The sequence below is a fragment of the Antedon mediterranea genome, chromosome 7 (assembly GCF_964355755.1).
Source record: "Antedon mediterranea chromosome 7, ecAntMedi1.1, whole genome shotgun sequence".
NCBI lineage: Eukaryota > Metazoa > Echinodermata > Crinoidea > Comatulida > Antedonidae > Antedon > Antedon mediterranea.
This window is the reverse complement of record NC_092676.1, coordinates 2,358,715-2,374,158: the sequence shown is the minus strand read 5'-3', so window position 1 is coordinate 2,374,158 and position 15,444 is coordinate 2,358,715. Positions and strand designations below refer to the sequence as shown.

Sequence of the window (15,444 nt, the reverse complement as noted above, 5' to 3'; positions counted from 1 at the left end):
CAAATCTCTCGAGTCCATTAAATTATTCAGTGGATTGAATGCATGCGTTAAGACTTCAATTCTACGTACTTAATACATATAAAATCAGATGCTATATATTTCATATTGTAGATAACCAAGGAGAGTAATTAGCAAATTGTGAGATACTCTTCATAAACTAATTATCATAATATGAAATTTTATTATTGTGAAAATATTTTAGGGCTCTTAATTGGAACAAAAGTATTATTTAAACTCTTATTCAATTCTAATTACATAAGTGAAATTTTAGGTACAGTAGTACACTGTCTGTACGGAATCAAACTATTATTATTACTAATTAGTATATAAGTATATGAACTTGGGATTTGTATCCTTGTTAATGTGTTAATTAATTAGTTATTAAGCTCTGTCTACACTATAAAACTTGATGTGACAACAAAATGTGATGTGCCCATATATGGACATGATGATGTCATATCACTACCATATTTGGGCATATCACTACCATATTTGAGCACATCACACTTTTTTTGTCAAACTTGTTGATAGTGTAGACAAACCTTTAATGTTCTTTCTGCAAATTAACAATTCTCCTTTAAGTTATTAAGGTTGGAGTCTATTTGCTCAGAACCTGACCTTATAGTATTTATTATTGAATTCAAGTAATTTAAACTTAACAGGAATGAGAAAATTCAAATAATTTAATCCTAGTAGTATATACAGTAAGACCATAAAGATACAAGCAAATCAATTAAAAAAAAAATGTTGAAGAGACACCTTAAGCGTGGTTCCCACTAGCGACGCAACGCAAGGACGTAACGCAACGCAAGTGAATTGACCAATCACAAGCGATGGCTTATTCGCTTGTGATTGCTAACTGTCTATAACTTCGCTTGTCATTGGTTAAAACGCTTGCGTTGCGTTTACGTCCTTGCGTTACGTTCTAGTGGGAACCAAGCTTTAGTATTTACAACCAGGCCCACCAACCTGGAAACCTTAGTGCACCCCACCCACCTGGAAACCTTAGTGCGCCCCACCCACCTGGAAACCTTAGTGCGCCCCATCCAGCCTACCACCACCAATTTGGTTCAAACTTCTTACCTTTTAGTGTGGCTTTCTTCAATACTTTCATGGCGTATAATGTCCCGGCATCATCTCCAGCATTTTTACGTACAAGAAAAACCTTGATAATTTAAATGAAATAGCAATTATTAACTTTATGTTACAAATAAATGTGGTGTAACCATATATACATGATGATGTCATTTCACTACCACATTTGGGTATATCGCTACCATATTTGGGCACATCACATTTTTTTGCCTAAAACTAGTTTGATAGTGTAGACAGAGCTTTACAGTACATCCAAAAACATGTATTTATTGACAAATAAAATAGACAATAATATAATTATCGTACCTTGCCAAATGAACCCTGGCCAAGAACTTTGAGCAGCTCAAACTGAGCGGGGTCGCCCTTCTCTCCGTCTTTGGTAACATTGGTTATGTTCACTTCTCTCATTTCTTCATCCTAAATAAAATAAAAATTTCATAATATAAAATAAATGGAAATTAATTTCAAAAAGTCTGTCAATGATACAGCAAATACATAATTTCCATTTTTCCCTTAGATTTAAAATTAAAATTAGGGTACAAATTGATTAAAATAACATGAAAAAAAGTACTTTAAAATTATATTTCAATAAAACTATGTGTTCCATTTAATATGTGTGATTATGTATGTAAGAGATTTAAATTACACAAACCAAAAGTGAGTGAAACTTACCTAGATAAACCGAAAATAGCCTCTCTCTCCCAAGAAGAGAGCATACATTTAATAAAAGAAAACAGTAGAGCACCCCTACCAGATAATGGTGTTGTCCACACCCTTAAGTGAAAACCACCCAAAATATCATCATCAGAAATATTTAAATCAGCTCATTATCTTGCCATAAATATGTAATATTCCAAAAGAAAATTTTAGCCATGATTTTATTAATATGGACTTTATGGTCAGATCTATTCATAACAGACATTGTTGATAATAATTACATTTTTCCCAAGAAATGCCATCCATAAAATATAATGTCATATTTTTGCAGGTATTCAAGATTCAAGATTCAAGAAATTTTATTTGTCCATAAAAATGAAAATTCACTTTGCTTGGTAGATTAAAACAACAATATTGCAACAATTTAAAAACGTGCAGTATTATAACAGATTAAAAATACAAGATAAAAAGTTAAAAATACTGTTAAAAATGTAAAACTATTAAAAATTGCATTAACGTCTTACATTAGAATTAAAAATATGAATGCTATTTACAACGAAGGATTTTCTAGTTCTACAAAGATTTGCTCTTGGAGGTCGTAGCCTAATGCCTGATCTATTTAAGTTATAACAGTAATGTAACGGATGAGTGGGGTCTTTCATAATATTGTTTACTTTTTTTAGAAAAATCCATGATTATGATTAATGTTGGTAGATTGTATGCTATAGTATCACAATGGTTGTGTTTCATTGCATGGAGAATGTATTATAGTTGAATACCTAAAGTTGATTAGTAAAACTCGTGTTATTGTACAAGTCATCTCAATATTTAGACAACAAACAACAATTATGACCAATGATATATTGTATTCTTGTACACAATTTTTTGTGTAGCGTTTTCCTCTCAAAATAATCATGATTTGAAGTCTCTACAAATCTAAATGTGATATATTATAGCTTAACTATATAATGTAGTGGATCTGTAGCTTGGTGGTTAACATGCTTGTCTTCCAATCCCAAGGCCCAGGGTTCAATCCTGGCCTAGTAACAGGGTTACAACTCTTTCAACTCCACTCCCTAAGCATCAAATGAGTCTTATTTTATAAGAGCGATAAATTATAAAATATTTATTATATTGGCGAGTTACTCACTGTTGGATGCATACTGTATGAAATAAAAATATTTTTTAAAATGTTTTCATAATGTACTATACAAAAAAACAAAAACAATTTAAATTTTGTCTAGAATTATACTCTTGCAAATAGCCTGGTACATACACAAATTGTTGAAATCACAAACTATATAATCTCTCTGTAATAGTTCAAATAATCTATCATAGTTCAATTAATCTGTTTGCCTACAAATTCTAAGATTTACTTCTCGGAAATTAACAGTTTAAATCTAAACATGTTATTTGACACATAAAGAAACCTTGCCGATGGCAAAGTCAATGTTCTCTTTTACAAATCAAACAGGAATGACCTACAGTTATTAAACCCATTATTACATACAACATTAAACTTCAGTCCTAAACTAATTTCCATAAATACTTAACTATACTATCTCAGGACCCATTAACCTCTCTAAACTTGATTACTTTACATTTACAAATGTCATACAGTAGTATATACACTGTTGAAAAGGATGTAATTTTATTTTTGTAAGTTAAATAATCCAATTACATTCAACTTATTCAACCAAAAAAGCAGATCTTAACTGATTGGTTGGTTTTCAATATGTAAGCGCATCACAACGCAATGGTTCATCAAAACGGTTGTGATTGTGAACTCACCAGCATTGTGCCTACGTCGTTGCGGTGCCTCTAAGTGGGTACCAAGCATAAATGGTTAAGGGACATGGTCATTTCTAGCATTATTGCTCTAAACATACTAGTTGTCAATTCATATTATTACGGATTAATACATTATTTTATTTCTTTATACTGGGAAGCCTGCTTGGCCATTAACTCACATTCTGTTGGTTACAGAATAAACACAAGACTTAAATTAAACTTTGACATACAGTAGAAGACTTGTTTCTTAGAAATTTTTATACAATGCTTGGCATCTCGTGCTTGACATTACTGCAGTAATTAAAAGGTAAACATTCAAAACACAGTCTAATAGACATATTGTTTTCATGTTGGAGTGAAATGTCTGCCCACTCATAAACATTTACATCTCTTATAATAAATCTTGAGAGCTTGAAACATCAACAACAGGATTATCAATCCACCTACATAACAAAACATTTATTTTATTCATAAAATTGTTAAAAACTCTAAAAGTTGCACTTTCTATTACCTAAAGTACTTCATATTTTTTTTAATTTTATGGCATGTTCTATATCACCAATAATGCAAAAGCTCTGTCTACACTATCAAACTTTATGTGACAAAAAAATGTGATGTGCCCATATGGATATGACGATGTCATATCACTACCATATTTGGGCATATCACTACAGTAGCCATATTCAGGCATATCACTACAGTAGCCATATTCAGGCATGTCACTAGCCATATTCAGGCATATCACTAGCCATATTCAGGCATGTCACTAGCCATATTCAGGCATGTCACTACCATATTCAGGCATGTCACTACCATATTCAGGCACATCACCACCATATTCAGGCACATCACCACCATATTCAGGCACATCACCACCATATTATTTAGGCACATCACCACCATATTCAGGGATATCACCACCATATTCAGGCATATCACCACCATATTCAGGCATATCACCACCATATTCAGGCATATCACCACCATATTCAGGCATATCACCACCATATTCAGGCATATCACCACCATATTCAGGCATATCACCACCATATTCAGGCATATCACCACCATATTCAGGCATATCACCAGCCATATTCAGGCATATCACCAGCCATATTCAGGCATGTCACTAGCCATATTCAGGCATGTCACTAGCCATATTCAGGCATGTCACTACCATATTCAGGCACATCACCACCATATTCAGGCACATCACCACCATATTCAGGCACATCACCACCATATTATTTAGGCACATCACCACCATATTATTTAGGCACATCACCACCATATTCAGGCATATCACCACCATATTCAGGCATATCACCACCATATTCAGGCATATCACTACCATATTCAGGCATATCACCACCATATTCAGGCATATCACCACCATATTCAGGCATATCACTACCATATTCAGGCATATCTCCACCATATTCAGGCATATCACTACCATATTCAGGCATATCACTACCATATTCAGGCATATCACTACCATATTCAGGCATATCACCACCATATTCAGGCATATCACCACCATATTCAGGCACATCACCACCATATTATTTAGGCACATCACCACCATATTATTTAGGCACATCACCACCATATTATTTAGGCACATCACCACCATATTATTTAGGCACATCACCACCATATTATTTAGGCACATCACCACCATATTCAGGCATATTCACTACCATATTCAGGCATATTCACTACCATATTCAGGCATATTCACTACCATATTCAGGCATATTCACTACCATATTCAGGCATAATCACTACCATATTCAGGCATCACTACCATATTCAGGCATATCACCAGCATATTCAGGCATATCACCAGCATATTCAGGCATATCACCAGCATATTCAGGCATATCACCACCATATTTAGGCATATCACCACCATATTCAGGCATATCACCACCATATTCAGGCATATCACTACCATATTCAGGCATATCACCACCATATTCAGGCATATCACTACCATATTCAGGCATATCACCACCATATTCAGGCATATCACCACCATATTCAGGCACATCACCACCATATTCAGGCATATCACTACCATATTTAGGCACATCACCTCCATATTCAGGCACATCACCACCACATTCAGGCATATCACCACCATATTTGGGCACATCACACTAGTTTGATAGTTAAGACAGAGCTTAAAAGAACATGGTTCTCTACTACTTAACATACAGTATGTCTACTACTAAATCTTGTTCTACTATAGTATACCCGCTATACTGTGTATAACATACAGTACATACTTGTGATAATATTCAGTCATTCAAATTACAACCACTTTCATTTTAGGAATCAATTAATAGAATTGAAAGACAAACTTTAACGCTTGATTGAAACGTATTTAACGAAATTTAATATCACATGACATGATGGAGCCAATCAATAAACATCAATAAAACCATTAATTGCGCTCATACGCTGGATATTATTACTATATGTTAGCTTGAATGAATGGCTATTGTTCTTGACGTAATAAAACCATCTTTTAAATGTTATGATAATACAGTACTGAATTCTAAGGTTAAGCTCTGTCTATACTATCAATTTTTATGTGGCAAAATAATGTGATGTGCCCATATATGAGCATGATGATGTCATATCACTACCATATTTGGGCATATCCCACTTTGTAAAACTAGTTTGATAGTGTAGACAGAGCTTTAGACAAACTACAGTAATGTTTACTAAGGTTATGTTCAAGACAATAAAAGATTTGACTGTAAACCATCATAAAATTCGTAAAAGGTTAAGAAGACATTATTTACCTTCATATTCAGTTTTAGCTCCTTCATTATTCACTAACTCTTGCTCAATATTAATTTAAAATCTCCAAACAATACAGTAATAACAATTAGAATTTATAGACAAAATGATGATTCTTCAACTCAGCATATTGCAATCTCAGACTCAACTCGTACAACTAAACAACCTCGTCACCTACTATCAAATTTATCATGTGTGTAGGAGAAAGTGTGGGCAGTGCTTTAAATTTTAAATACTTAGAACTTACTCAGAATTGAACAGCAATTTCCCCTGGTAAGTACACACCCATCCACTGAGTACATTTCGTCTTAATAGACATTTCCTAATCTTATATTATACATTTTCTTTAGTTGATCATGCGTAGATTATTACAAGACGACGCGCATCAAAATAAAAGGTTACATTGGTGAACGTGTTAAAAGTTTAACCGCAAAACAAGGTGAGCCTTCAATTTGAATTATCTTATAGTGTCTGCTTTTAACTTTTATCAGAAGACGGAATCTTTGACAATTTTCTCAATTCTGACAACCACGGTATCATAGATTATGTACGGAATTATCAAGATTAGCTGCAAAATGTCAATGCACTCTACACGAAATCATCCGTAATGATTGTTTACATCACAGACAATAAAGACGCAAAAAAACTCCAATCATTTTTGCTGATGTTTTAGACCATATATTTAAGAAACTAAATGTGTTTTATTACTGTATGCACTAAAATCTTAAAATTAATGATAAATGTGCTCATTTTGCACCAAAAAAAATTATCAAAAGAAGGCGGGCTTAAACCAGCATCAGCATGGTTTATCAGAATCCATAACTAAGAACGAGAGACATTTTAAATTTATTAGAATCTTTACAAAATTTGTCGTAACAAACTTAATCAATCTCCGACTTCTGTGTTATGCTAGATTTTTTGGTAATTAAAGGATAACGTTTCAAAATAAAGGAAACAAGTATTACTATCATTATATTTTGTTTAGTTACAGTATGTACGTAGGAGTATATTATTATTATTATAAATTTTGCAGACATTTTGGAATACCATCAGAACGTATTAAAAAGGAATTTATAAAATCCATCAATTTTGGAACAAATTAAAATTACAAAAAGGTCAATAGTGTAGAATACTCAGTACATCAATTTGTCAACGGTTTTAATTTATAACAAAAATTCATTTTTTATTACTTTTTATTTGTTCAAAATTTAATTTTGTCTTGTTACAAATTTAAGAATTTATGATTAATTTCTAGAATGAAATCAGATATTTGATTTCACAAGATTACCTCAATTTTATTAATGTATTTAAAAAGTAAATTCATTTTAGATTATCACAAATGATAACATTAAATTTTGTCTTGTTACAAATTTATGATAATTTCTTAAATTGAATCAAAGATAATTTATATCATATTCATAAGGTTACCTTTTTACATTTTGATTTTATTACTGTATTTAAAAAGTAATTTTTGTTGTTGAAATTACATTTATTATTCAATTTATCCTTAAAATGTCAACGTACAATAAAAGTGCATTTCCCACAGCCGCCAGGTACGAGAGCTAATTATAGCCTCCTTCTTCATTTCATATCTAAATGCTACTAAAACATCAATTACACTGAAAGCATACTCTATTAAATAAACTATAAAGTTATCTGTAAAAGCCTGTCTGTCTATTTGTCTGTCCGTCCGTCTGTCTGTCAGTTAAGTTTCAATTTCATCTTTGCAATTCAACAGAATGGGTTACTTGCACAGATACAGATAAGGCTGCTACAGTACAGTAGTGTGAATGCCAAACAATATTATGGGTGTATGACTGTTTACTAGAACTCACTATCCATTAGCTAGGCTTCTAGGTGGTACAGTATTGCAAGTACAGTCAACTTTCCCAATATCTGACACCTTTGGGCTGGTCTTCCGGAAAGTCAGGTTATCGGTGTTGTTAATGCTAACAAGAAATTTTGAACCCTTTGGACCTCGGGAAGAACGAGTTTCTGGTTTTTAGAAAGTCCAGTATTGGGAGAGTTGACTACATTATACCTTCCACCTTTACCTAAGACATTGATAAATACCCCATGCCTAGTACTAGTATCTTCTCATCAATGGCTGAATAAAAGATACATAGGTCATACCATTTCATTATAGGGATGTTTATAATATAATAGATAAATATCAATATGGATATCAACTCTGTATTTTACTAAGTAAATTATATCTACTTACTAAAGCTTTTAAATAGAAGTTATAAAGTGTAAGGTTAGTCAAGTTATATATTGATCTGTTTCCAATTCAGCCTTCTAGCTTCACAAAAGTACTTGATATGTTAACAGCAACCTGCTAATATTGACGGTCAAATGTAAGAGTTCCCAGAGGGAAGTGATGATTGTCTATTGAGTAATATTTACGTATAAATAGAACTCGGAAATAAAAATACCAGAACATTTTGATGAGAGCACTACTGTACTTAACGATCACATTGAACTCAAGGAAATTGAAATGTTTTTAGAATACAATTTTTATGACGATAGTAATTGTATACTGTAATACCAAATTTTAATGAGACAAGTCCTGTATAATATTCACTATATTCACTACAGTATTAATCCTTGGTTCACAAAGACTCGTGTGAACAAACTTATCTTTTATCATATGGATATATAGATACCAACCATTTAAATATTAACTTTCTTAAATACTGTACTGTATACATAATGGACAAAAGATCTTTAGATCAGGTATAGGCATGAATTTTAAACATAATATCTGGTTAATTGCACATAAATCAAATATTTGTAATAGAAATCTAGACGAAAAAACATTAATATCCCTTAAAATGGTCAAATACAAAATTTGACAAAATTCTGCTATGAAAACCAGGAAGACTTTTTTTCAGTAGTTAGGTAGTTTATCCTAATGTAATAACATGTCTGGTGACTCCCTAGAGGGTAAAAAAAAGATGGCGGATATACAGTGGATAATTTTTGCTATAGCATAAAAATAAAACTCTGAAGTTGAATAAAAATACCAGAAACGTAAAATTCAAGTTATATTACCTATATTTAGTCATCTGATAAGATTTTTTACCACGCTGTTTACTTTACTGTTTTCATAGCTTTTTAAAAATGCCTCTCTATTTACAACATTTGTGTATAAAAGAATAGAGATTTTACTGTGTAATTTGAACTATCCCCCCACTGATAAGAAAGTGCTTATTTTCAACAAGCTCGTGTAACACAAATAAAATCCCAAAAATGATGAAACATAGGACAAACTATAGATCGATAATTATTGGAATGTATGATCAATATAAATTTTTTGCCCGCACCTGGCCTTTAACAATAATCATTGGCGCAATATTGTATCAGGATTCTGTGTAAAAAATATATGGTGTGTTAGTCTCTGTGTTCACTAGAACGCATATGCACAAACTTATCTGTTATCAAATAAATACAGATATCAACAGTCTAAATTTGAACTTTCTTTAATATATACTACTACAATATACATAATGGGAAAAATACAGTACAAAAATAATCATTGGCACAATATTGTATCAGAATTCTGTGTAAAATTATCTGGCGTGATGAATTAGCCACATGGTAAATGGGCATAAGTACAGGTCCATTAAGTACTACACTCATTCAGCTATTTTTATGGTTACATTGTTTAACTAACTATAGAATACTTAACCCCCTTTCTATAAATGATTATTGTGGTTATTTTCTAGTATGTTTTTCACAAATGCTACTGTAGTTGAACATTTCAAAACTACTGTAGCTATGTTGCTTGTAATTTGTGGGGAAAAAAATAGTTACTTTTTAATCATAGTTAGTTACTTTTACTTGACCTATAAATTGAAGTTTTTGTAGTATAATTAATTTGCCAAAATGTGCGTAATTGCTGTAGTTATGTTGTTCATTTTGCAATTTAGATTTTTTCAATTAGCCAGGGCTGCAAATTAAGGGGTATTTGGTCGCATTTGCGACCTAATTTTTCTGTTTGCGACTAAAGAAACAGAATAGATCGCGCATGGCGCGACAAGATCGTCTGCTTGTGCGAGTTTTTCAAATTGAAGTCAGGTGTGTTTTCCCGATTTCAAACACTGTGTTGTAATTTAATCTCTCTACTACGGAAGGCTCAGGAATTTCCACTAGTCACCGCCGCAAAGGAGTCAGGTTCATTCAAGCGTACAAAGCCCCTAACCATTTTACACTCGTTGTGATTGGAAGTTTATTTATTGCATGCTGCCTTACCCAATCACACAAAAGGACACCAAACACACAGCACAGTGTGACGCGCGGACGACACAAACCTCATGGAAAATCACCTCCGTTTTAAAGAAGAAATAAAAAAACAATTGTGCCGCGCAGCCATCAGCATTTTTTAGGCAGTATAATGGTTATATCATGTATATAAATTAATAATATCTATTCATTTATAGATTAAACAGCAGTATTGTTTATCAGTAGATTTAATACTTTTTCCAGATTCTGATTATCGAAAATTATATATCAGAGAAAATACCTCAACTTCTCCTACGAAGTAGCTTCGTAGATAAAACAGGCTACGTTGTTGGCTTTGTAGGTTACATTGTTTGGCTTCGTTAGTAACCTCAATAAACAACCTCACGATGTTCTTAGTAAGTAACAAGGTGTGAAAATTATTATTTAATGTGTTATTTTTTACTGGCGGAGGAGGACCAATTTGTACATTACTAAGAAATATATAATATAATTTTTTTTATTCGTAAATGTTTCATTCGTGTGTGTTTTTTTACTCTCAACGACACGATCCAACACAATGAACTATGCCAACTAATAAAAATAATATAGCGAACGTCCAGTCGATCCAGAAACATGCAAACAAAAAGATCGTAAACAGTTCATTCTAAATATAGTATCAGAACGTTCAATCGGTCGCTCAAAAAGACTGCCGACAGAAGACCGTAATTAATACAGACCTAGTTTTTTGGTCACATGTCATGAAACGCGATACTCTGTTTTACCACCGCAAACCTCTCGCATGTTTTTTTTACTCGGTACGAGGGGTAGCTACAAAACAGTGTACCTGAATTTTGCGTCACATGAAACGTAATACAGCTAGCTCTAAACTGTTCCCACGATTCGCACGTTTTTCTCCTTCAAATTCTGGTCGGGCCTTTTGTCGTAATACTGTAATAATTTACAAAGGCCTATGTTAAATCTTAACATGGAATATACAATATTTATATTGCATATATTTTGTTGGTGTCCTAGCCAAGGTGTTGTTTTTATAATTCGCTAAACCAAGGTAGGATTGAATCATAGGCCGCCGAAACTCTCTCTGCGTGAGCTGAGGGCCTCGGGCCCGATGTCGTCTCGTCGGCGGAAGTCCTGCCAAATTAGGACAACCGATGTGTAGGGCGGCTACAAAAATTAACATCTAGGATTTTAATTAGCCAACAATACATGTTTGTTTCCATTGTTCATGCTCCTAAAGGCGATGACATTGGTGTTTACAAATTACTAACCCTACAAACCACCCTACGATCGACGCGTAGATATTATAAACAATACATCATAGGCAACGAACAATAGGCCTACTTTGGAAATTGCAGGATACGTTTAGCGAACAATGACCTACGATCTATTTACGCGTAGGCTACGAAAGGTTACGCGTATATACAAAGCAGTAATTTCTTTCTGTACCGTAAAAAGAATAGATCTTGCGTGAATATAAGTGGCGCATCAGGACCAGTGCCTAAATGTGCATAACCCAAATTAATTGAATTCTTCAGAGCGGAATTTTTATGTGCTCAGAAATCGATTGCAACAACCTATAATTACTCAAAAATCCCCCCCCCCCCCCAAAGCGGGGCCATTGGTGGCCCCCTGACCCCCCAGCCTAAGGTTGTATTTCATTTTTATACACCCCCCCCCCCCCCCCACTAAACTAAAAACGGATCTGCGCGGATGGGGTTTGAGGGAAGGGGGTTAGTTGTCGATGAAAGGGTGCTACTAAAAAAATTGGTGGTGCTACCAAAAATTATTATGAGCCATCATACAAATTTGATAGTGCTACCAAGTAAAACAGTTAATTTGCAGCCCTGTTAGCAATTACTTAGTTGAGATAAAGAGGTTGGTATCTCTTTTCTATTAAATGTTAATTTATGATCTTCATTTTTTAATAAATTGTAATAATTTATCCAAATGCTGATTGAAAAATCATATTGCCTGATAATCTTTTTTTTTTTTATAATTTAAAAATGTGTTTCTTTTTTCAATAAGATTAATACAGTAAGGGTATTAAATGATAAATGGTATTACTGTAATCTATCTAACAATAATGTACATTGAATAATAACACCATTTTTCTAAGGTTAAAAGGTAAATAATGTACAATCTTTTTCAATTTTCTTTACAAATTGAGAAATCTTATTTCTTGGAAAGTTTTTAAAGGATTTTATTCTATTACGTCAATCTAAAAAAAACACTTTCACTTTCTTATTAATGTACATGAAACCAAAACAGAGCTGTCACAATTAACCATACTATCTTTACTGTATATATAAACCTAGAGTATCTGTCTGTATTTTTTTTAAATTAAATTACAAATTTGTGTATAAAAATAGTTTGTGGTGGGTGTGGCCAAGTCTAGACATTGCATAGTGGGAAGGGGGAGTCAACGCTTGCTCACCGCAACCTGGTGGCATTAAGTTCAAGACTTGCCTATGTTGGCTTAGACTAACAATTTACTTTCATTCTTTAAGCTACAGTATGATGTTTCAACTAAATGAAATACTGTACATTAAGCTCTCCCTATATCTGACTTTTTTTAAGGTCCAAAATATCCAAAATACATTTTTACCATTAAAAATTTATTCAGAATACCAGACTTTCCAGAAAACCAGATATAATTAATCAGCCCAAATAAAAGGTTTCCAGTATTGCAGGGAATAATTTCGCCAGTGTAGCATTAAGCATAGCAAAAAGCTATACAAAACAACCTTATTGCTACCTGTACACATTTCTACAATTGTGTAGCAAAAAATACAATACAAAACTATATGTTTCTGGACTCAAAAATCAGTTAGTAATATTGCTAAAATAAATTTTAAAATGAAATTTTCCCCTGGTATTGGGAGAATTGATTGTACAATACTACTGTTACAAGATTAGATAGTTGTATATTTGTAAATAGAGCTTCACAGTTCATTTCCATTTAGGGACCATGTAAAAATTATTGTACTACAGTTACTTCAGTAACTATTTTGTTTACTTTTTAACCTGGTTATTTTATTTGGCAAGTTTTTTTGGGTGATCATACACTGTTTATTGTAATGACTGCAGCATCATGACCTACTTATTTCAGTAAAAATTGTAGTTACTGCAGTACAATAATTTTAACATGATCCCTTAATAATACTGTATGAGGAAATTATTGTTTGCATATTACTGTATGGAGCAAGATGCAAGATACATAATACAATAACAAATGTATGTATTTATTAAATGTTTTGTTTAATAAAAAAAAGTATTTAATTTTATTGCTAAATAATTAATGAATAATGTCTTCTTACACAAACTTCGGATATCAATTAATATTACTAATCAATTTATATTGTGTAATGTTATGCAATTTGGCTGTTATTGGTATTTTTAATGTGCAATTAAGGTTAATAATATTATTAATAATGAATAAAAATAGAAATCTTCATTTTTTATATACTTTTACCACCTTGTTCATTCCTCATCCCTCGAACATCGTCTCCCTTCCTCCTTTTCCATCACCAATACATAAGCCATTGTATTACACAACAAAAAATAAATTACAAAATCAAAAATGTATTTACCTGTTGAATGGTATTATCAACCTGCATCTCCTCCGTACTCCCGGCCTAAAAAAACAAATTAAAAATTGAAACATAAATAATAAGATAGGCCTGTCATAATCATTTTTATAGATAAAACAGGTGACACTACAGTATCTCTGAAATATTTAGAAATTTCCATTAACCTCCTAACTATTAGGTCGCTGTACTTTATAAAAATCCCTCAATCAAGGCAATTAATGGGGAAGAAGAATTGGGGCTGGGGGTAGGCTTGTGCAGGCAGGTAAAGCCAAAGAGAGAAATCCTCATTGGGTTACTCTAGCTAGGCCTACCCCCATTCATGCATGACTGTTATATCCCATGCTATATACCTTTCAGTTTATCTTAACTCAACTTCGTTTAAAGGGCCTAGGCTAGCTAGCTAGTAGGAAGGCCAGGTCTTAAATTCAACTTGTATGACAAAACAACCTTTTAACATTTTTATTTATTTTGCCGTTTTATCAATAAGATTTATAGTATGACTATTCATTCATCTCAATAAATTATATTATTACTTAATAAACATAAACACAATGATTAATGGTTACTCCAGGCCTAGGCCGGTCAACCGCGGAAGTGCCGCTAACGAAGATATTGGAGGTTGATAGTACTGCTGTTCAGCATACAAATTGGGGTGTGGGGCGGTTACAATGAGGACGATTTTGCAAAATAGGCCTAACTTCCTACGCACCTCAGCCAGCTGCCTAACAGCCATTTTCTTCCATGGGTCCGCTAGTTGGTACAGCGGCATCTTTGAATGCGCCCCGAGAAAAATGGTGACAATCTAATGCAAAACAAATTGTAAATCTGAATTAATTCCACTATGTTTCTCCCACCGGAGTTCTTCCGGATGTGTCACTAGAAAATGGCGGAGAAGTTAGCGCCCGTTGATAGATGGGATACAGACAAAAGGTGGGTGGTGGTTGGTAGATGGCGTGCTAGTAATTGTTAATGATAACAAAAGTTTATCTCGTTTTATTTTACAATAATTCATTTTTAGATGAATTATTTTATTTCTTTAAAAAATATTCATTTCGACAGAACATGTCATCCAGGTTGTATAATTATCCATGATTGATCATGCATTCTAGTATAAGGAAGGGAAATAAAGAAGCCTAATCAGATATCGTATATTATCAGGTATCTTGTGTGTATGACGTCAATTAGGAAACGCGTACTTTAAAAAGGAAGTGCGTGAAAACATTATAAACCATTTTGTTACAACAATTATAACATC

General features: G+C 33.0%; 1 protein-coding gene across 1 annotated transcript in view; it reads right to left on the bottom strand.

Annotated features, from left to right (window-relative positions):
- Positions 1–15,073, bottom strand: part of LOC140053930 (ribosomal protein S6 kinase alpha-3-like) — a 31,427-nt gene extending 16,354 nt beyond the window's left edge. Inside the window, exons 1-4 of the mRNA XM_072098681.1 lie at positions 14,899–15,073; positions 14,190–14,234; positions 1,402–1,512; positions 1,084–1,165 (exon numbers count right to left, since the gene is read on the bottom strand). Coding sequence (XP_071954782.1) covers positions 1,084–1,165; positions 1,402–1,512; positions 14,190–14,234; positions 14,899–14,958 — 298 coding nt within the window. The 5' untranslated portion in view covers positions 14,959–15,073. The remainder of the gene's footprint in view (positions 1–1,083; positions 1,166–1,401; positions 1,513–14,189; positions 14,235–14,898) is intronic.
- Between the last annotated feature and the right edge of the window lie 371 nt (positions 15,074–15,444).